The following is a 22,323-nucleotide window of genomic DNA, read 5'->3' on the forward strand; positions in this document are numbered from 1 at the left end:
ACAAATCTTCAGCGTGTACAGACTCGCTCCTGCGACACATGCACTATGTGTTATGATGCTGATGCTTAGAGATGCTGAGCTCCACTTGGTCTTAGACAAATGTTAAATAAGTAAATTCAGATTATGCAGTCAGGTGCAGACTGTGTCTATGAATCCTCTTCAGAGAGCTCTGCCACTCATAGTGCTGTAATAAGCTTATTTTATATCATTATGTGACCTCCATCTCCTCCTCACAGCCAGGTTCATAAATGAGGAGCAGCACAAGGAGAAAAAGGAGACCAGATGTTTGGAGATGCTTCTCACAGGAAAGCTGCGACTGTAACTTCAGCAGGTCAGCGCTCAGAAACCACACAGAATGAAGCTCCACCAAAAACATCAAATTACTGATGTTTTTGGTGGAGCCTCGATGAGTGACCTGCTGGATGTGAAGGTGAAGACACACCCGAGTCCAGTTTACTCAAAGCAGCTGCACGTTTAAATACAGAGGGAATTACTCCTGGCGGTCTGACAAGGAGATGTCCACCCACTCCTCATGCTGACTGAACCCACTGAAACATCACGTCACACACCTGGATCAGCTGTCTGACTGTTTCCCACAGACCCTGCGCACCTGTTCGAGGGTCCAGTGTCAGATCACCAGACTGAGTCTGAGGCAGATTCGCCTCTTTAGTGTGTCATCGACACGCCGGCCTGAGAGAACCTGCGCGTGCGCACACATACACACACACATACACACACACACACACTGGACTGATGCCATCTAGTGGACAACAACAGTGTTGTTAAAGTGCTCTAAAATAAAATACTGCAATTGAAACATAAATGAAGAAACGGCGAGGTCATGTGACTATGCAGTGGAAAGTGCAGCTGTGCAATGCAAGCTTTGATGACTGCGCATTATTCATTCGATTTTCTGTGTGTATGTCTTAAATATCTAATAATCACATCAAAAATGATCGATCTGGATGGAGTTTGATTGCACAGGAGGGAGCAGAGGAGGTGAGGGCTGCAGCGGGTTGGTGAGGAGGAGGTGAGCAGTGTAAAGGAGTCATTCTGGTGCAATGAGAGCATCACTGTGAGGCCAGGGCTGGAAAAGTTTCTGTCTCACACATGAAAACTTCATCAACATTTCTACTTTTATTTCCGCTGCTTCCAGTAAAATCAGTCCCAAACGAGAACAAGCCCTCGGTGTTTCTGGATCCTAGCACCGCCCCTGTGGCGGTGGCTTCAGCAGAGGGAAAAAGATGAACAATGTGGCATCATCACAGGTGTTACAGGACTGTAAAGTCACACCTGGGGGGCCGATGCGTGCTCAGGTACACGCTTCATCAGCGTTAACAGCACAGGAAAGAGGTCATGGCCGCTTCCCTGCAGGTTTCACATGCACTGCTTCGCATGGCCACCAGAGGTCTCCCTCAGCCTTCAAACAGGTGCTAACACCTGCGGAGGCTGACAGGAGGGGAGGGAGCTCCTGCTGGAGAAGAAACTGCAGAGAGGACCGGGAGCTGTGTGCCTCCTGGAGATGAAGCTCACTCTGGGCAGCGGCGCCAGCCTCAGCGAAGCGAAACGTTCCACGCATTTGACTCGGTGCAGATTTCAGGCTTCCTGGCAGCCCAGGTTTGGGACCTGGTTTGTGCCGCCTCGGCCTCAAACTGTCACAGCATGGATAAAGTCACTGAGCTGCATATCAGCGTGACCAACAAAATCTCGCTCTGGCTCTTCGACTTCAGCCCTGACACAGACCTGAACACCAGATCAGAGGTCCCTGCCTTTATTTCTGCTTACACCGGCGTCACCTGCAGAGAATCACCTGAGCCTGATCGTGGTGAAGTCGTCCACTTGTGCTGGGTCGGACCGTCTGCAGGACTCTGCTGGATTGTGGGTAATGCAGCCTGATGAGGCTGTGCTCAGAGAAAGTTTCCTTGTGCGCGGATGTTTTCACAGCTGGGTTACAGGTGGAAACTCCACCAGGTGAGCAGGATCAGGTCCAGGACTTCCAACCCAAATCCACCTGAAAGTTCAAACTGAACAGCAGGAACAGGAAGCAGCTGCTCAACAGGAATAGAATAGAATAGAATAGAATAGAATAGAATAGAATAGAATAGACGGCAGTGCAAGAAACATAAATGACAAAAAGAGATAAACAGCAAGCGATAAAACGAAGCTGGATCAGAAAAATGAAAGTGAGCCTCAGGTGAGCTGCAGGTGTACGTGGGCAGCAGCGACCGAGGTCACCTGAATTTTCTGACAGTCGTGCTGCCATCAAACATCTGTACATTATTTTTTTTCCATGCATAAATGAATAAATACACAATGAAGTCAGTTATTATCAGCACAGAGTCATTGTCGTGGTAACACCCTTTTCCCCACTAACGCACCTGGAGTCAGTTCCATGCTTATGTCACTTCCTGTGACTCCCTGTGTGTCCAGGATAACCGCCTGTGCACATCTGCACGCTCACACGTGTGAAGTTCCTTTGTGCCTTTATTCTCCTGCGTGTGATTCTTCCTGCTCTGGTCTGTGCAGCGCCCTCTGCAGGTCCTGCAGAGGGCGCTGCACAGACCAGCCGCTATCATAGGTCAAAGGCGATCGTGGCTCAAGAGAGCTGCTGACAGGAGAAAGAACACCTGTGTGAGAGAGTTCAGGTGAGCGTGGAGGTCAGAGGTCACATGGTGTTCATGTGAGCAGAACACTGTCTGTTTGACCTGCAGATGAACTCACCCAACATCCTCGGCCATGACTCACAGCCGAGAGATATTTCCCCCACAGAGAGGGGAGGAGTTCACAGGAAACCACGGCAACAACAGGGCTTTAATAACAGCCTGTAACACACACACACACGCACGCACACACACACTTACTGTTAGTGTGTGTGTTACTGTGTGTGTGTGTGTGGTTTACACCAGTCTTCTGATTGGTGGATGTTTGGTGTTACCCTGAGATGAAGATGAAGATGGATACCCTTGTCCTTCTCAGTGGGTCCCACAGAGCGGTAAGGTCCGGGTCTTTGGCTCCGCCCCTCCTGGAGCCGCTGTGTCTGTGTGTAGGAGTGCAGGTGACAGGTGAGTCAGTGAGGAGCTTTTAGTGAGATTTAAGACCTTATGAGTCACAATGAAACCGCCTCCGCCTCCTCCTCTTCCTCGGCGTCGACCTCCACGCTGTCATCGACGCCATGTGAAACACAAGGCGGGAGTGAATAAAAAACTGGAAACAGGAAGGTGCAGCGTGACATCAGAGGCTGAAAATTCTCTGCGGAAAATATTCATACCTCATGTCACACAGGTGTGTTCACACAGCCACACCGGCAGGTAGGAGGAGGAGCAGGTACAGCATGAGTCACATGACCCCGTCTGCTACTATATGAACTTGCTCTGACCCTGAGAGACGCACACATGAAGATGATCTAGTCTCTAAATGCAGGTAAAAGGAGACCCGCTCTCACCTGTCCTGATTATCACACCTGAAGTCAGGTGTACCTGCAGACTGTGACACCTGCAGTGGGGTAACACTGATCTGGGTGCAGTTTCTAACAGAAGTTAAAGGTGTGCTTTCACCTTTGGAACGTTTCATCTTTCCTTAGCAGCTCTGAAAGCATCACAAAGTCTGGCTCTTCCATACAAACAGGTGCTGCACAGGTCTGAGGGTCTTACCTGGACTTCCATCCTCATCTCAGCTGCACCTCAGTGAGGAGGTGTCCTCCCGGGCCTCCCCCTCTGTGTCTCTGCTCAGTGTTTGGTTTAAGTGTCCTTAAATCCAGCAGCTCGTCCTCTTAATCCAGTCCGATAATCCGCCGCTGTGCTCGTTCATGAAAGCTGCACACTGGGCCGTCAGCTGGAGCAGAGGCAGATCTGGGACCAGCCAGTACAATAATAATAATAATAATAATAATAGTAATAATAATAATCAATAATAATGTTTCTTTGTGGCTGTGAATCCTAAAGTCAGGTCTCTTTTGTATGGAGAGGAGTCCTGTTGAGGGCTTTGTCATGTTTGTGGGTCGGCCTCTGTGTGTGTGCAGGCCTCATTCACTGACCTGAGTGCAGTCAGACCATCAGCGCTGAAACATCTGGAGCTTCATGAAGCCACAAACCAGCTGTTTAACGCTGATGTGTTTCCTGCATTTCAAACACGTTAGAGATTATTTTTGCTCATAAAACTTTAAACAGCAAGCCTGCCTTCAAGAACCCCAATCAGCTCCTATGGTTTTTCACATTAAAAGCTCGTGCTTATTTTTCAGGGTTTGACTATAATTTACTCTTATTGTGAAGGACGATGACTCTTTTATTTAAACTCAAAAACAATGTGTACTCTTTAATGAGGTGTTCAATGTAAGACTAAAAACTGCGTGTTTTTAAAGGGACATTTGTACAGACGTGTGAAAGGTTGAAGCGGCATTAAATGAAACTCGAACTGAGGATAATGAGAAATAATGAATCTTTTACCAGGATTATTTCATGAAGTGATGAAATAATCCTGCACACGTCCTTTAATCTCAGTCTTCAACAGAAATGGAGCGAAAATCCTTTTTAGACGGACCTTTGTATGCGCGGCGGCGGCACGTGCACTTTTATGTTTATCTATTGAAATATTTTTAAAATGTTAAAAAATATAAGATTTTGTTTTCACTTTATTGGGGAGTTTAAACAAAAACAAAAATCAAACATTTTCAAAAGTTTATAAAGCAACGGGCCCGCTTCCGGTTCTGTGATGAAGGTGAAGCCGCAGGTGGAGGCTGAGTGGAGGAATGACGGGATGAGGAGGAGGAGGGGGGGGAGCAGCGGAGGGCCGGACCTGCACGGGGAGGAGGAGGAGGCTCACATCAGTCCGCAGGTCACCATCACCTCCTCCTCCTCTTCCTCACTAACTCTCGGCTCGGCTCGGCACGCTTCCACCTGGCGCAGCGCGCAGACACTCAGACGGGGACAGGACCGGGAGGCCAGGAGACCCGGAGGAGGAGACCCGGAGCGGGACCTGCAGGATCCGCGATCGGGCCGCGGGCTCCCGACATGCTGGGCACGGTGAAGATGGAAGGCCACGAAGCTCCGGACTGGAGCGGATACTACAGCGAGGAGGTCGGTCACCGCCCCGCGCACGGCGTTAGACCCGGGCTAAGAGCCCGGCTGGATTAAAGCGTTTAACCGGAAAACTGCGCGAAAGTTCTCCGGTTAAAGTTCGGGTTCCGGTTTGGTTTTAAAAACTGTGTTTTTTTTTATTCCGTTTTTATTTATCAGAAAATCCAAAGAAAGTAAAAATGAACTTTATCAGAGAGAAAGCGACAGATTTAAAAATCTGTTTAATCAGCTTTAAATCTTTCTTCAAACACGAGCAGCAAAATCAGAGCGTTTGGTTCCGGATAATATACCTTATATTAACTCTATAATATTTAATATTACATAAATATACTTAATATAAGAGAAAAAGTCTGCGGCGATTTTATTCAAATTAAAATGAAAAAGATTTTTAAAAAAAAAGTTTCAGAGTTTCAGAGAAAATCAGAACAAAGAAGCTCCGACTCAAAAATCGGGTCTTTTTCAAACGGACTCTGGCGCAGACACGAATCCGCTTCTTCGCTGCGGGTATTGATCACTGATTATCGGAAATAATAATAATGATAATAATAATAAGAAGAGCCGCTATTACCTTTTTAACCCGAGTTAATTTAGCAAAGATTGAAACAGAACGTATTTGTTATTCTATCTGATGTGAAAACTTTTATTTAATTATTTGATTCATTCATCCGTTTCATTTTTAATGATCTCAGTTCTGTTTCACCACAGAAAATCACAATTATATTAAACAAATATTAACAATAATAATCACAGGCAGCAGTAACGTTTTTAATGTTTCAGTGAAATCTAAACAAACTGCGTTTATTTCACCTTCACGACGTGAAAGTTTAAATAAACTTTGATTTATTTTAACGTTAAAAAACGTTAAAAACGTTTAAAACCAGAACAAAAAAATCATGAATATTTTAAATTAGATTCTGAATGAGGATGAAAATCTTCCTATAATAAACTAATAATCAATCATTTTATTTAATGGGAAAAAAACGACGCTGTGGTTTTATTTATTTATTTTTTAAAATCCCGTTTAATCAAAAATCTGAAAATTAAAATCAAACTGAAGCTGGAACAAAGAGCAGGAGGCCGCTGCTGACCGAGCCTCAGTCAGAAACAATAAAGTTTAATAACGTCAAAATAAACTGCAAAATTAAAAAAATAACAAATTAAATTAAATTAACTTTGTTCTCTGCAGCTGATTAAAACTTTTAAAATGTGAATGTGGAGGAGAAACTCGGACCCTACATACTAGTATAAAGTATCATTATTGTTATCATTAATAAAACGCATTAAGAATGAAAATCAGATCCTGTCACTTTAAACTGTTCATCAAATACACAGAAAACGTTCTTTAAATGTTCTTTAAACCAGGTTCCCAGGCGTGTATCATTAATGGAGTGCTCTTTATTTCTTACTGAGCGCTCACACACACACACACACACACACACACACACACACACACACACACACACACACACACTTCAGGATTGGAGGAGCTGGGCATCGCGCCGCTGACTTTTCCTTTGGTCTGCGACCCACTCTTCCTCCTCCTCCGGTCCTGGGCTAAGATCTCTGGACTGGGCTTAACCCTCCTCTGCAGACTTGACTGTCCACCTGATTCTGGAATAAAATCTGAGGAGACTCTTAATCAAGTTTCACATTTTTACAGGCAAACAACCAGCAGGGGGCGCTGCAGAAGGACCAACTGAACAAACTGGGTCTTAGACCTGGCTCTGGTTTCAAACTTTTCTGTATTTAGTCCGACTGGTCAGTGTCTTGGTCCTGGTTCTGACTGGTTCTGGTCTCTGTCTGCAGGTCTACTCCCCAATGGCCAGCGGTGGGATGGGTTCTGGTCTGGGGATGGGCTCCATGTCCGGCTACATGTCGAGCACCGGGACCACGTCAGGTTCCTTCAACATGTCCTATAGCGGCACTTGTCTCAGCCCTGCCCCTGTAGGAGCAATGGGGAGCTCTGCTCCGGCGGCCATGACGGGGCTGGGTGGGGGAGTGGCATCGATGGGCGGGGCCTTGAGCCCATCTGGGATGGGTTCGGTGTCGGCCCAGCAGGCCTCGATGGGCCTAAACCCGTACGGCGCCATGAGCCCCAGCATGAGCCCCGGCATGGCGTACGGCGGAGGGGGACTGAACCGAGCCCGGGACAACAAGGCGTTCAGACGGAGCTACCCGCACGCCAAGCCTCCATACTCCTACATCTCCCTCATCACCATGGCGATCCAGCAGGCGCCCAGTAAGATGCTGACGCTAAGCGAAATCTACCAGTGGATCATGGACCTGTTCCCATACTACCGACAGAACCAGCAGCGTTGGCAGAACTCCATCCGCCACTCGCTGTCCTTCAACGACTGCTTCGTGAAGGTGTCGCGCTCGCCAGACAAACCGGGGAAGGGCTCGTACTGGACCCTGCACCCGGACTCTGGGAACATGTTTGAGAACGGCTGCTACCTGCGTCGCCAGAAGAGGTTCAAGTGCGAGAAGAAGATGTCGGCCAAGTCAGACGGCAGGAAAGAGCAGGGGGGCAGCAGCGGAGGCGGGTCTGCGTCTCCCGCAGGGGATGCCCTCAAAACTCCGGGACTCCTAGACTCCTCGCTGCCCTCCTCCAGCCAGGCAGCTTCGCCCCCCGGGCTGGACCTGCGGGGAGGCATGGGCGGGCCATCTGACCTGAAGGTGTCCGGCGCCCAGCTCCTTTCCTCGCTGTCACTGCCCCCCCACTCCATGGCTCACGAGTCGCAGCTCCATATCAAAGGAGACCCGCACTACTCCTTCAACCATCCGTTCTCCATCAACAACCTGATGTCGTCCTCGGAGCAGCAGCACAAACTGGACCTGAAGGCCTACGAGGCCCTGCAGTACTCCTCCTACAACACCGGGGCAGGGTCCGGCCTCGGGGGGAGGACCATGGAGCCACTGGAGGCTTCCTACTACCAAGGGGTCTACCCCAGACCACTCCTCAACACCTCATAGTAGCTGCTGCACCTCCTGTTGGACTCTCTGCATGCAGCCGTCATAGACTTCCTGTTGGACTGAGACGGACTTCTGAACTCCTGCACTGTGACCGAACCGGGACGCCAACAGACACGATGAGACTGACCCCAGGTCTGTGATCTGCTTTTACACACGAGTCACAAATGATCTGAGGTACAAAAACAACAACCGGGTCAGACTTGAACCTGAGTCCAGATTGTGATCCACCTGAAGAACCCTGGAAGTTAAACCACAGGGTTCTGCTAGGAGGTGGAGCCCGGGAGTCCTGGTTCTGAGTCTGATCCTGGTTTGGTTGGGGACACAGAGAAATCCAGTACTGCAAAACCAGCGTCATTGGACCCGTTCAATACTCAATTCCTACCGGTGTGACCAGACTTCCTTCAAATATCAGCAATGTCAGTCTGCATGTAGGCAAAGCCATACCAAACTTGATTCAAGTTTTACGTAATTTAATGTTAGTTTTCATGGAGGCAAATTCTGTGAGTTTAAAGTGTGAAGACCTTTAGGTTTCTCTGATCCAGGTCAGAGACTCGGTTCTTTAAGAACTCGGTCAGAACTCTCTGCTGTCTCTGAGATCCTGGTCAGCAGCACACATTAACCTTTGACTGACCTTTCACCCTCAAGTGTGACCGAACATGGCTGTTTGGGCTCAGGCATCCGTGAAACTGTTGGTGTCCCTCAGAGGGCCATGAGCCGCAGGTTGAGCCACAGTGGTTTGGAGTCCTGCTTAGAGCAAGGTCAAAGGTCATACTGCAGATGTTTACAAACACATTGATGATCAGGACTCGTCTTTCTGATCAGGATTTATTTCTCCCACGACCTTGTCTGCTCCTCCGCTGACCTCTGGCAGGATCGCGCGGCCCAGCCTGAGAACCTGCCGCTCAGATTAAAGGCTTTTCATTTAAAGGATAATTTCACCCCAAAAACAGTCCCGCTCTGCCATGCTCACCACACTCTCCTCGCCGCCGTTTGGGCGGTTTTTGATTGGCTTCAGAGCTGGAGGAAGCACTCAGTCAGGAAAAGTGTTCAGAATATTGAAGCTAAAGTACTCTGACGTAGCTGTTACTCACAGAGAAAATTAAAATATTTGTAGTCATTAAAAGTTTATAAAGATAAATAAATTTCCTGATACAGCAGCTTCAGCTTCTGTTTTAAACAAAACATTCATCTTAACAGGGTCACGGAGCAGGAACAGCACGACGACATGTCCGTTTTTCAGATCGAATGCAAACAAGTTCATTTGACTTCCTGTGAGGCTGAAAATTAAAGACTGCAGAACCCGAGGAGCAGAGTGAGGGTCACACAACATTCACACACAGATGAGGCTGAAGCTGCTTTCAGGGTTTCGGTACTTTTACTCGAGTAACTTCATTCTGAGTACTTTTACTTGACAAACTTCAGACGTTTATGTGCCGCTGCAGCTAATGACTGGAACTTTTTTTTTTAGTGATCTAACAGTTTATAGACGTGCAGCTGAGACGATCGATCAGTGATTTGATTATTGATGTTTTTCACTGAAAAATATTTGCTGCTTTTCTTTTTAAGTTTGAGGAAATATTTTAAAAACCAAACAACAGCAGCACTTTAAAACAAGCTCGACAGAAACAAGAAACAAACCCGATAATATACATCAATAATTAGAGAGTATTTTTACTCTGATTACTGTTAGTATTCAGTGTAACTCAAATTGGTTATGATTTTCAGGTATAAAATCAAACGAGTTTGAGGTGAATGAAAAAAATCAAAACAAAAAAGAATCGTTAATCGACAGTAAACTATCTTCTTCTCACAGGGTTAAAGCACCTGCGTCATGTGACCAACAGAAAACCACCTGATCCATTTTATCCAATCACAAACTAACAACATAAACCTGAATTACATCATAACTCGTCGTTATTGTTATTTAATGGTTTGTTTGGGGTGGAATAACCTTTATTAAATTTTAATTCATGGCCACTTCATCGTTTGTCACTTAGTTTCAAACTGGAGTTAAACTTTCAAAATAAGTTCATTGCAAGAAGCTTCAAAATAGGAGCGTGGAGTGTTGGAGCACTTCCTGCATCTCTGCGTCCATGTCGGTTCTGAGCATGCTCTGTAGCTCTTTCTTGGCCTCACCTGTGTTTTAGCGCTACCCCCGACGTGACCGGAGACACGAGGCCGCTGGAAGTCTGCCAGCGGTGCCCTCCATGCCACACTGTGAGGAGAGTAGTTGTTGTGACATCACAGCCTGGGATGAAGGGCGTGGCGTTCTGTGGCTGAGGTGTGGGGGTCACTTCCTGCTCGCTAGTTTAACCACTTGAGGAAACTAAGAAACGACGGCACCTGCAGCAGAGCATGCTGGGAGTCTACATCTGCACCAAACGCTGAAAACTCAGGTCACATGACCTCTGGCACATAAACAGGAAGCAGAGAGACTCATGAGGCCGATCAATAATCAATAACTGATCGAGTGTTGGCGTCATCCTCCAATCAGTCGATCGATGATCTGATCGATCGGTGACTCTGTGTGTAAAAGCAACATCACTTCCTGTCTGTGTATTTAACCCATCACGATTATTGATTATTGATTATTACCATGTGCATGAATGAAGTGGGAGGTCTTCTTCTTCTCCTTCTGTCGCGTCCTCGTCGCGTGTTTGTTCTTCGTTGGTTTTGATGCATGTTTTAACTTATTCTGTCATTTTCAAATAAAAACAGGGAACGCTGCAGGCTGATCGGGTTATTGATTGCTGATCAATTCAGACGTGTTTCATTTATCGATCATTTCCGTTACTGATTACAAAAAAGACAGGTGTTGGAATCAGCTGATAATCGATCAATAAATGTCTCTGCTGTCCTGTAAAAACCACGTATCTCGCTCAGAGAACTGATTTAATTATCAGGAGAACAAAATTACTGATCACTTATGACTAATCAATCACGTGCAGCAGTCAATAACGATCAGCTGATAACAGCAGAATAATGAGAACTGAATCGATAAAGTATCAGTAAATTCATTGATCTTCGATAAGCTGAGGACAGAAGAACATTTTCAATAAAAACATTGAGAAGAACGATCTGATTTTTACTGGTTTTAATTTTGTCTCTTTGATTTCATTTAATCGAGAATTTTTTTTCCAATAATCGTCAGTTTCAGCAAAAACAAAGAGAACGATAACTCGAAAACTCGTCCATCACTCACTGTGATCGTTCAAGACTCACTGAAAAAGTACAATCAAATAAATAGATGCATAAAATAAACGAATAAAATAAAATGTTTATTTGTTTTATTTTATTTTTTGTTATCTCTGGTGGACAGAAAGCTCGTATCTCCAGGCTTCTCTGTGACCGCGTTTTTGTTTGTTTGTTTGTTTTTAGTGTAAACACCGGAAACAGCTGATTTGTTATTTTTTCCGTTTTTTATATTTCGTTTCTTTTATTTTGTCCTGTTTTTGTTTTATTTACAGTTTTAATGATGGTTTTTATTGTTTATTTGTTTGTTGATTTTATCTTCACATCTTTCTGTCGCCGTGTTTGTGTTTCTTTAATTATTTTTATTCAATTCTCCTTTATTTGTTTTTTATTCTGGTTTTATTCGCGGTTTATTTTCACCGCTTTGTTGTAGTTTCTTTATGTTTTATTATTGTTGTGCCCCCGGTGTTTCGGCTCCTCTCGGCTCGTGTCTCGGGGCTCAGGCCGGCCTCGGTGCGCCTCCCGCGGGCTCGCTGTGCGGATTTCGCGGGTGTTTGCGGGCCGTGAACCTGAACACGAGCCGACAGATTTCACTTTGATCTCGAGGTTTTTCCCCTTTTTGCCGCGAAATGTTTCCAATGATCCCGGAATTACCCGCCAATTATCCGCGGACATGAACCCGCAGCGGAGACGCGCACAGAGGCCCGGACGGCCGAGCCGGGCCGAGAGGAGCCGAGGGCCGCTTCGGAAGGACAAACAAACAAACAAACGACGAAACAATAAACGTAAGAAATTAGTAATGAAAAATAGAAATAAATAAAATAAGAAATAAAAATCACAGAGAGGAGGACGCACGAGATTTCAAAATAAAACCTCTGTTTGGATTTAATATAAAAATCATGAAAAACATTTATGTTGAAGGTAAAAAGAATTCAAAATGCTGACAGAGAATTTTTCTTATTTTTATACAGTTTTTATTTTTAATCAACAAACAAACAAATAAATAAAAGCAATTAAATGATTTGAGCTTGTTTACAGAGGAGCTCTTCGTTTGTTTCTTTGTTTGTTTTTGATCATCGAGAAAAGTCTGACTTCTGATATGAAAAATAGCGCTCTGAGTGTGTGTGTGTGTGTGTGTGTGTGTGTGGGGGGGCATTTGTTTTGCTGCCGTTTTTCAAACACTGACCTTCATGATTTAACACTGAGACTTTTATTGTGGAGGATCAGAGCAGACTGTAGACCAATTTATATGTTCATTAAAACACACACACACACACACACACACACCTGCATGCAGAGAAAACCTCGTGTGTCCCGAGTGAAGCAAATTTCACAAACACCAAATTCAGGAGACCTGAGCTAAAACCAGGACCCGGCCTCACGAGGCTCCTGGTTTCAGTTCCCTGTTGTGCAGCGGACAGGAGCTGTTGTGTTAAAAGGATGATTTATAGAAATAAGAAAAAGGAAACTAAGGCGGTGAGAGAATGAAGAGAGATGAGACAGAAATGTGACACAAACCATTTAAATTAACGTGCGTTACCTGGAATAAAACACACACACACACACACACACACTGCGTGGGGATCAAACATAAGAGTTTGAAATGATAAAATAAAAACGAGTTCATTTTTATGTGATGAAACATTAAAAGTGAAACCTTTTTAAGATTAAAAGCCGGCGGTCAGTGACCTGATGGATGAGCTCAGAATCTGATTTATTCAGAAATAAATAAATCAGAGACCTTTGATTTAAAAATAATTGATCATGAATTCTTTAGGCCAAAATAATCAATAACAATCATCTTAAATAATTTTTTTCTAGACTTAATAAATTTAATTTGATCAATCAAACGTGCACCATCAGTTTATAACACATGATTATCGATCATGTTGAACATCCTCAGCAGGATGATGTGTAAACGTCGTGTGAACATTTGTTTGTTTTTTCCGTGTTTGTGGCATAAATCAAAAATTATTAGCAAAAGTCTTCCTGCTGATCGTTTCAATCTGAACGATTATTGGCAATAAATCTTTAATCAAACGTGAGCAGCTGTCACACGTCCTCATTGTGACATGAGTATTAGTGAGCCCTGATTTTAAACATGTTCCAAACATGTGTGAGTTTAAACAACACGTGGGAAACACTTGATTTCAAATATGAAAACGGCGAGTGTCATCTCCGAGGCAACACAGCAAACATTCACACTGAACATCGTTATTCATCTCCGAGAATCAAACACAATAAAAACACTAAACAAAGATTGATAATAATAATCATGATGATGCAAAATAAGTAATAAAATAAAATAAAATACAAGTGGGTCTTCTGCAGGTATTTCATAGTAAAAGTTTATTTTTCAGATGTCAGATGTTGGGGCTTTTATTTTCTCGGGCTGATCCTCGGACTGTCCGCTTAGCTGATGCGACTCTGGCTGAGGACTGTGGGAGGAGGTGATGATGGAGTTGAAGACGGAGGCCGTCGCGTCTCCTGATGGAGCGCAATCCTCCGCTGTAATACAGGCCATATGTTCTCGGCAGGGAGGAGCGGGGCCCTCCGGTGGCGGCGGGCCTTGCCCCGGGGCCCCTGGCCTCATTTCTCTAAAGCTCTCGCTCCTTTTCTCTCCACTCACGCCTTATGGAGGGAGATGGCGGCCACAATGCGGCGGCCTTCGGCCCTTTTCTTCCCCTTGCCTTTCATTCGCCCGCTAGAAAAGCGCGAACAGGGGCCCCGGGGCCACTAATGCCTTTTGATGGGGATTAGAATTAATTATCTCCAATAACACAATTGTGCCGGGCCACGAAAAGAGCAAAGAAATCCCCTCCAAAACCATAGAAGAAGAAAGGAGGCGAGGGCGATCAAAGCGAGGAGAGAGAGAGCAGCTGCCTCTCCATTAAAACGATACGGAGGAAGTTTATTAGAGCTTTGAGGGCCTAATATGGATCAGCCGGGAGGTTGGTGGTCCTGCAGGGGGGGTGGGGTGATTACAGATGATGGAGGGAGGGGGAGGAGGCGCGGGGGAGGAGGCGCGGGGTAATTGGCAGAGATTTCATGGTCATTCAGCTCAAACCGGATCACTGAGCAGCAAAGTTTCAGCTGCTGAAACACGAGATGAACTTCCTCTGATCGATCAATACAGTAATCTCTGACCGATCAGAATATTCAGACACTCAGTTGATTGAGCTGTTATTGATCATGTAAGTCAGTGAGAGGGGGCCGAGGCCCGACCGCCATAAACTAAACATAACAACATAAACATGGTTGTGGATCATCAAGCCAGCAGCAACCAACTATTGATTGGTTATTGATCAATCAGTGGTGAACTGATGATTTCAGTGATCAGACAGTTATATTAGATCAATAAATCCGATCAGTGACACGACTGATGCAGAGATGGCGTCCACAGTCTCACCACATGGAAACTGGCTGATTACAAGTTGCTGCAACCAGCACGGTTGGATGTAAGGTGGCTGCAGAGGTGTGCAGTGGGAGTCCAGCTCAGAGCCAATCACAGACAGAAGCACCTGTGCCAACAGGCTCATCTGCTTTTATTCTGAAAGAACAGGTGGATCAGCTCACCGTCGCATCATCATGTTGCTGCAGCAGAGCTGCAGACCGTTTCAGAGGCGCATGTTGATGCAGGAAGTCACAGACATTTTGAGCTTGTTCCTGACTGGCTGACAGAAATCTTCCTAAAACAGTACCCACCAATCAGAAAACTGCAGGGTGGAAAGTCAGTCCCAAAATCTGCAGTTGGGGTGTGGCCTTTTAGACTTCCAGGTGGCTGTGGCTTTGTGCTGCTGGAGCGTTTTTATTTATTTGACCAATAGCATGGCTGCTCTGAGGTTACCGTTCCCAACCATCCAACCAGTCTCTGCTCCAGGTTTAGGAGCTGAAATTCAAGGATTTTGATTGGATGCTCCAGATCAGCAGGTGTGTGTGCGATGCAGACATAACGTCACAATGTCAGCGCTCCACCCTCTATAAAATCTGCAGGACACCGGCCCTCAAGGCCTGAAATTGGACACCCCTGCTCTAGACTCACTCAGTGCTGAAGCCTCTGCTGGACGGAGGAGGAACTGCAGTTTTGGTGCTTCTCTGCTGCACACCTGTGATGGGTTCACTTGGAGCTCCATGATTGGTTTCTCTGAGTGAGACGGTCTCTGTGTGGCGTTTGCCTAACGGTATGTGAACTTGGGTCCTTGAGCTAGAGCGCTGTGGAGTGCCTCCACCCTGCTGTAACCACACCCTCACCTACAAACACTGTGATTAGTCACATCCACCCAGAGTCCCTGCATCATCACAGAGATGACTAGGCTTCTAACGAAAACCTTATTTTGTGAGTTCAACTGCAGCACACGCCCAACTTCTACTCGCTGCACAAACAGGAAGGGAGTTTAGAGAGCCAACAGCCAATCAGAGAGCAGGATTCTCTATGGGAGGTGGACCTCAGTTTCTGAACTTGATGCTCGAGTTAACACGAAATGAGAGAGATCGAGACCACACACACACACACACGCACACACACACACACACACACACACACACACACACACACACACACACACACACACACGTTTCATGTCTTAGTGAGGACATCTAAATTGATTTAACCCTTTCCTGAGCTGCTTACCCTAACCATCAAAAATGAATGCCTAACCCTGCCTAAACATAACCTTAACCTAACTGTAACCCTGACACTAAAACCACATTTTGAGTCTTAATAATTCCTTCAAACTTGTGGGGATGGGACTGTTGGTCCCCGCAAGTAGTAAAGTAGTAAAATTCTATTTTTACACACACACACACACACACACACACACACACACACACACACACACACACACACACACACACACACTCCCGGGTGGCGTCAGAAGTTGGATCTCCAACAAACTGAGTCTTTCTTCAGAACAAGCAGATTAACGACTGATGGATTAAAACCACCCAAGACGACCACGAGTGGTCTCCCGTCACTGTGGTAACCAGGCAGTGGTGGGAGGGGGGCCTCCACCCCACACACTGCTGTCAGGTGGGAACCCCGTATCTCCATGTCTGTATTAAAGTTTGTCTGACTCACTTCAGTCTGAACATGTCTTACGACTTAAAATCAGCGATTATTTCTGTTATTTCTATTTTGTCGTCATCGCCGAGATCAGATTGGCAAAACGATCCATGACCTTAAAGTTTAAAGTTCTTTTTTAATTTGTCCCAAATTATTTCCACTTTTCTTCCATGAAACTTGATTTTAATCATACACGTTAAGGTAAATATCATGAATGATCCTCTCTTCTTCCCTGACCCCTTGGAATCATCCAGTGACCCTCTGAGGGTCATGACCCACTGATTGGAAACCGCTCCATCAAAGTAGTTTCCTCGTTTACAGAAAAGAACATTTGTCTCTTTAAACTTGATTTACAAAAGGATCAGTTGGATTTGTGTGAATAAAATTACAGACTGGTCCTTTACGGGTCGCTCTGCCCTCAGGTTTGTCTGACAGGCTCACAAACTAAACATCCAGCAGATCACATCCCCACAGAGACAGCAGCCAGGGAAGCAGGAGAACATCACATCCAGAAGGCCCTGAGTAAATGTGGTTATCCAGGAGAGAAGGACAACTGCTGCCTGAGTGAAAACCCTCAGTGATCCCGTAGGTGTCAGCTGAGACACATTTTCTCTAAACACCGCGTCTCTGTGGCCTTTTAAACCCTAAACAGTGGTCCACCCCAAGGATCAGGTCCCCTGACACAAGCAGAGTAATGTCGGTCTGTGAGACTTACAGACTGACATTTGTGTGTACCATGTTTACATTTCTTTGTGAGAACCAAAACTTCAAATTTTACTATACTTGTGGAGACCAACAGCCAGGGGCGGATCTAGAAGGGTGGCATGGGGTGGCAAGGGATCATTTTAGGGTGGCAAGTGCCACCCTAAAATGATCCCTTGCCACCCCAGTTTTGCATATGACAGTGTTGTTTATTAAAATAAGATAGCATTAACAGTTTGAGCGTAGTTACAGTCAACAGTGAATATAAATGCTAAAACTGAATATATTGCATAGTGTCCCCCCCCTCCACCATTAACAAATGGTTCAGCCCATAGCAGGAGCGGCTTTTTTCTTGTTTTCAGTAGCAAGCGATGCTTCTGATTGTGCCAGAGCACATTTTGAACAACACCATGGGAATTTCACTTTTTACACAGGTGGTTGGATGTTACACTCTGGAAATGGAAGGAAGGTGAGTGTTATTAACCCTCTGTGGTCCACGGACACGCTGCACCTCCAAATCACATGACTGATGTAAGCTGACACAGCAACAAGCTGCAGCCACGCTGAGTCTCTATTTCAACCCACATTGAAAGTTCGGACTTCAAAGTTTTTAAATTTTAATTACAGGCCAGTAAATCCAGAGTTGTGATAATATATATAAGCCACGCTTTTTACTAAATACTGTCGTCACGTTTGTGTGTGTGTGTGTTTTAAGCGTTTTCTAAGGACAGCGCGAAAACAGTAAAGAAAGGAAAAGAAGCCACCTCTATGGAAGAAATATAGCATCATCAGAATTCAACTATTCCATACACCTCTTTCCTGTAGGTGGAAAAATGTACCATGTCGACCAATTTAAAAAAAAAAGGGATTTGGTTGTTTAGGAAGAGGGAGAGTGACGGTAACGGCAGCGAGACAGAGCGAGCAAGTGAGAGAGAGAGAGAGAGAGTTTTTAGATGTGGGAGATTTGTGACGTTTAGTGTGGAGTGTATACTTAGTGTGTTGTGTTGTCTTGTGTAGTTGTTCTGTTGTGTAGTCGTTTTGTCTTGTGTGTCAGTGAGGGCACTAATGAATGTCACTAAGGCACATTTGCAACGTAAACACTGTCACCAAGTAGAAAACCAGCGGAGTGATACACCTGCTGTTGTCAGGCCTGCAGGTTTATCCCTGTGCTGCTCTCCTCTGTCTTTTGGTGGACAAACTTTTTTTTACTGGCACACATCATTTGTGGGGCATCTTATTGCAACACCTGATTGTTCTCTCATTTTAGTTTTAGTAATATTTTTAAATGGTTGTACAAAATGAAAGAAACGGCAGGTGTATTGGCTGCATTTTTAGATAAATAGTTGTATATGTTTACAAAAGTACAATTTATATTTGCATTTCAAGTTATAAAAATTTACTCAACATGTCTGTGGGGTTTTTTTTACAGTAAAAAAATACTACTAGGATTTTAAGTTCTTTGTGTGATTTCAGATCAGTGATACTAATGCAGTATGTCAGTGAAAAAAACAACTAAATTCAGTTGAGCTGAAAAGATACCAAACAAGGCAAAGGGGGAAAAATAAAATGAAACAATTTGAGGGTGAAATACAAACGTAAACTCAAAAGGAGTCAAAAATGGCCGGCTGTGTTTCAGACCTCAGAGGGTTAATCCAACAAATCATGAAAAATTAGGTTTAAATTTTTGTTCATGACAGTGCAGATTTCTGACATTTTGTGTAATTTAAGCTGTAACAATGTGATTGTTTTCTAACAAAAAACAGTGAAACTTAAGTTAGACTTGTGTTTGTAAATGAACCGCCCCATGTTGTGTAGCTTTCTGGATTTTATACTTATTGAGCTACATATTTATTTATTATACAGGCTATACAGTACATAACATCAAAACTCACATGTTTTATGTAACTAAAGTGTGTAATTATGTGGGCTACAGACAATAATTAAGTTATAGACTATATTTATATGAAAAACATGTATACTTACTGCATTTGAATCATTTTAACCATATGTAACCACCTGCATATGTGTTTGGAAAAAAAAAAGGCTTTGATTTTGCCACCCTATTTGATTTCTTTGCCACCCTAAGAAAATTTCTCTAGATCCGCCCCTGCCAACAGCACTTATGGGTAGGGATGGGTATCGTTTAGGTTTTATCCGATACCAGTACCAAACCGGTACTTTTGAAACGGTGCCGGTGCTTAAACGGTGCTCGAACCGGTGCTTAAAGAATGGAAAACACAAATTTGTCCTAAAACCTCTCATTTTTAGCTGTTTTTTTTGTAAAAAGATAACAATGTTAGCCTTTTCTGCAGCTATAGGGCATATATGGTCTCACTCTTGGCTGGAAGCAGTGCTTAATCAATGGAAAAAACACAAACTTTGTCCAAAAACCTCTCATGTTTAACTGTTTTCCACTTTTTCTTTGGTCATTTTAGCCTTTTTGGCCAAAGTGAAGGGAGTATCTGCCATCAAACAAGAAGACGGCCGCATGTAACTACGACGGTGTTTGCTAGTTCACCTTACATGCATTAATGTAATAACGTGGTTAGCCTACTCAACGTTAATTACACACGAACAACATGAAGCTACTCACGCAGAGGAGAACGGCTGCTGCTGCCATCATCATCGTCATCGTCGAAAAGGAGACCGAGCACACAAAGACACAAGCTCAGGTCTAGGGATGGGTATCGAAAACCGGTTGTTGTTGAGAACCGGTTCCCACTGTTTCAGTTCCTTGGAATCGTTTGCCATTTTTGCAAACGATTCCTTTATCGATTCCAGTCGCCCGAATGAGCGTCACCACGCTTGCGGGCGTCGGGCGTACCTGGCAGGAAACACGGCGCCTAAGCAGCTCAAACACTTAAAAGTTTGTTTATACTTTACGAGAACGGATGACAACAGGGCAACTTGCAATACTTGCAAAGTAGATATTTCATTAAGGGAGGAAACACTACGAATATGCAAAAGCATTTGCTCACAAAACACGCGATAACCTTAAATGAATGTCTTTAATTCCGCTCCGGACTCGTGAATCTCAACCCAGCAGCAGCAGCAGTAACGTTTGCACGTCCTCTCCCGTTAATGCGGCAGGTAAATAATCAGCTAACAGTGCATATTATGTTAGCGCGATCTGCTTTATTACAAAACCTGCCATTGTGCATTTAGGTGACCATGATGAGACAGACAGACAGAGTCTGGCTGGCGCTCGCTGGCAGTTCTCGCTGCAGTCTACCGGTAGCGTCTCTTTTCAGGCCCGAATGTCACCGAGCAGTGACTAGTTTGTGGTCAAAACCTTGCAGCCATTTGCCACAGCAGATGGTAAGTGAATGTGTTTAATTGTAGGCAGGGACATTACTGAATATTCTTGTGTAATTGCTACAGAATAATTTATGTTATACTTTGTTATTGCTACAGAAGAATATTTATTTTATTATTTTACATTTACAATTTTCCCCGGGGACCCTGTGACACCCCATTGAAGAGCCGTAGGCTGTGGATCTCTTAAGATCTCACTGTTGGGTTTGTAAGGCCATGTTACTCCTAAATTTCTATCTTGTTGAAAGAGAAGATATAAAACAGTTCTAAGCTAATCGACCTTAGTGTTCTCCTTTTTAAAAACAAGAATCGATAAAGAATCGAATCGTTAAACAGAATCGAAAATGGAATCGGAATCGTTAAAATCTTATCAATACCCATCCCTACTCAGGTCTGAAAGCGGCAGCAGCCAACATGGTTATATATATATTTCCGCAGCACGTCACACACACTCTAAGTTTCGATCAAAACACTCTGCTTAGTTTCACTTTCTGTCTGCACCTCCTGTGCTCTGCAAAAGCATGCAGTTTCCTGTCAGTACTTTTGGCTGAGACTCTACTCAGAGCTGGCCCTTTTAGACTATATTAAAAACAAGTAACAATATGCACTAAATAAGCACTAACAATATATTAATATCGTGACAACAGTAAACAGAAAAACTGCGCTCAAATTTCAGTTAAATGTTATTTATACAGCGCCAAATCACAACAACAGTCGCCTCAAGGTGCTTTATATTGCACAGTAGACCCTACAATAATACAAACAGAGAAAAACCAACAATCATATGGGGGTTGATTGAGCAAGCAAAAGAGCAAGCACTTTGGCGACAGTGGGAAGGAAAAACTCCCTTTTAACAGGAAGAAACCTCCGGCAGAACCAGGCTCAGGGAGGGGCGGGGCCATCTGCTGCGACCGGTTGGGGTGAGAGAAGGAAGACAGGATAAAGACAAAATAACAAGTATGATTCAGTGCAGAGAGGTCTGTTAACTCATAGTGAGTGCAGAAGAAACACCCAGTGCATCATGGGAATCCCTGGCAGCCTACACCTATTGCAGCATAACTAAGGGAGGATTCAGGGTCACCTGGTCCAGCCCTAACTATATGCTTTAGCAAAAAGGAAAGTTTTAAGCCTAATCTTGAAAGTAGAGATAGTGTCTGTCTCCTGAATCCAAGCTGGAAGTTGGTTCCACAGAAGAGGGGCCTGAAAACTGAAGGCTCTGCCTCCCATTCTACTTTTAAATACTCTAGGAACAACAAGTAGGCCTGCAGTGTGAGAGCGAAGTGCTCTAATAGGGTGATATGGTACTACAAGGTCATTAAGATAAGATGGGGCCTTCCTCTGAAGGGTGGCTGGCCTCTCCCTTAGAGATGGGGTGAGGAGTTCGGCCATCCAGGAGGGACTCAGAGTGGAGCCGCTGCTCCTCCACATCAAAACGAGCCAGTTGAGGTGGTTCAGGCGTCTGACAAGGACGCCTCCTGGGCGCCTCCCAGGTGAGGTGTTCTGGGCATATCCCACCAGGAGCAGCTGGACAGTCCCAGGACACGCTGGAGAGATTATATCTCTCGGCTGGCCTGGGAACGCCTTGATGTTCCCCCGGATAAACTGGAGGAGGTGGCTGGGGAGAGGGAGGTCTGGGCTTCTCTGCTTAGGCTGCTGCCCCCGCGACCCGGCCCCGGATAAGAGGAAGAATATGGATGGATGGATAGATGATTATTTAAGACCTTGTATGTGAGGAGTAGGATTTTGAATTCTGGATTTAAATGGGAGCCAATGAAAAACATAAACATGATAAATTTAAATGTAAATATTGCATAATGATCTAAATGTTGGGAGTCATACATGCTATTCATAAAACTCAATACTGTGATCACCTTCTGACCAGGACCTGTTAGATGGATCGTATATCAGGGCTGCGCCGGTAATCTGGTACCATCCGACGGGTCAACAGAAGGGTCGCTGCTCACCGGCCGTACGTACACTGATGGCCGCCAGGTTCATTTTTATTAC

General features: G+C 44.8%; 1 protein-coding gene and 1 long non-coding RNA gene across 2 annotated transcripts; one reads left to right on the forward strand and one right to left on the reverse strand.

Annotated features, from left to right (window-relative positions):
- Window positions 1–2,718: 2,718 nt before the first annotated feature.
- LOC120434863 lies at window positions 2,719–3,789 on the reverse strand. The gene is made up of 3 exons (XR_005609401.1): window positions 3,651–3,789; window positions 2,936–3,037; window positions 2,719–2,822 (listed from the first exon to the last, which is right to left on the reverse strand). It is a non-coding gene; the product is annotated as an uncharacterized LOC120434863 (long non-coding RNA).
- Window positions 3,790–4,877: 1,088 nt separating this feature from the next.
- On the forward strand, window positions 4,878–8,140 carry foxa1 (forkhead box A1). The gene is made up of 2 exons (XM_031749678.2): window positions 4,878–5,072; window positions 6,879–8,140. Exons 1-2 carry the CDS (start codon window positions 5,007–5,009, stop codon window positions 8,043–8,045), a joined length of 1,233 nt encoding a protein of 410 aa, XP_031605538.1. The 5' UTR covers window positions 4,878–5,006; the 3' UTR covers window positions 8,046–8,140.
- Window positions 8,141–22,323: the final 14,183 nt, after the last annotated feature.

Source organism: Oreochromis aureus, linkage group 19 (genome assembly GCF_013358895.1).
Source record: "Oreochromis aureus strain Israel breed Guangdong linkage group 19, ZZ_aureus, whole genome shotgun sequence".
NCBI classification, from domain to species: Eukaryota; Metazoa; Chordata; class Actinopteri; order Cichliformes; family Cichlidae; genus Oreochromis; species Oreochromis aureus.

What these genes read in the sequence shown, in the direction of transcription:
- foxa1 (XM_031749678.2), top strand. Translation starts at nt 5,007, where the DNA reads ATGCTGGGCACGGTGAAGATGGAAGGCCACGAAGCTCCGGACTGGAGC. An exon ending in GCGGATACTACAGCGAGGAG is followed by an intron (nt 5,073 to 6,878) that starts GTCGGTCACCGC and finishes CTCTGTCTGCAG; the next exon opens with GTCTACTCCCCAATGGCCAG.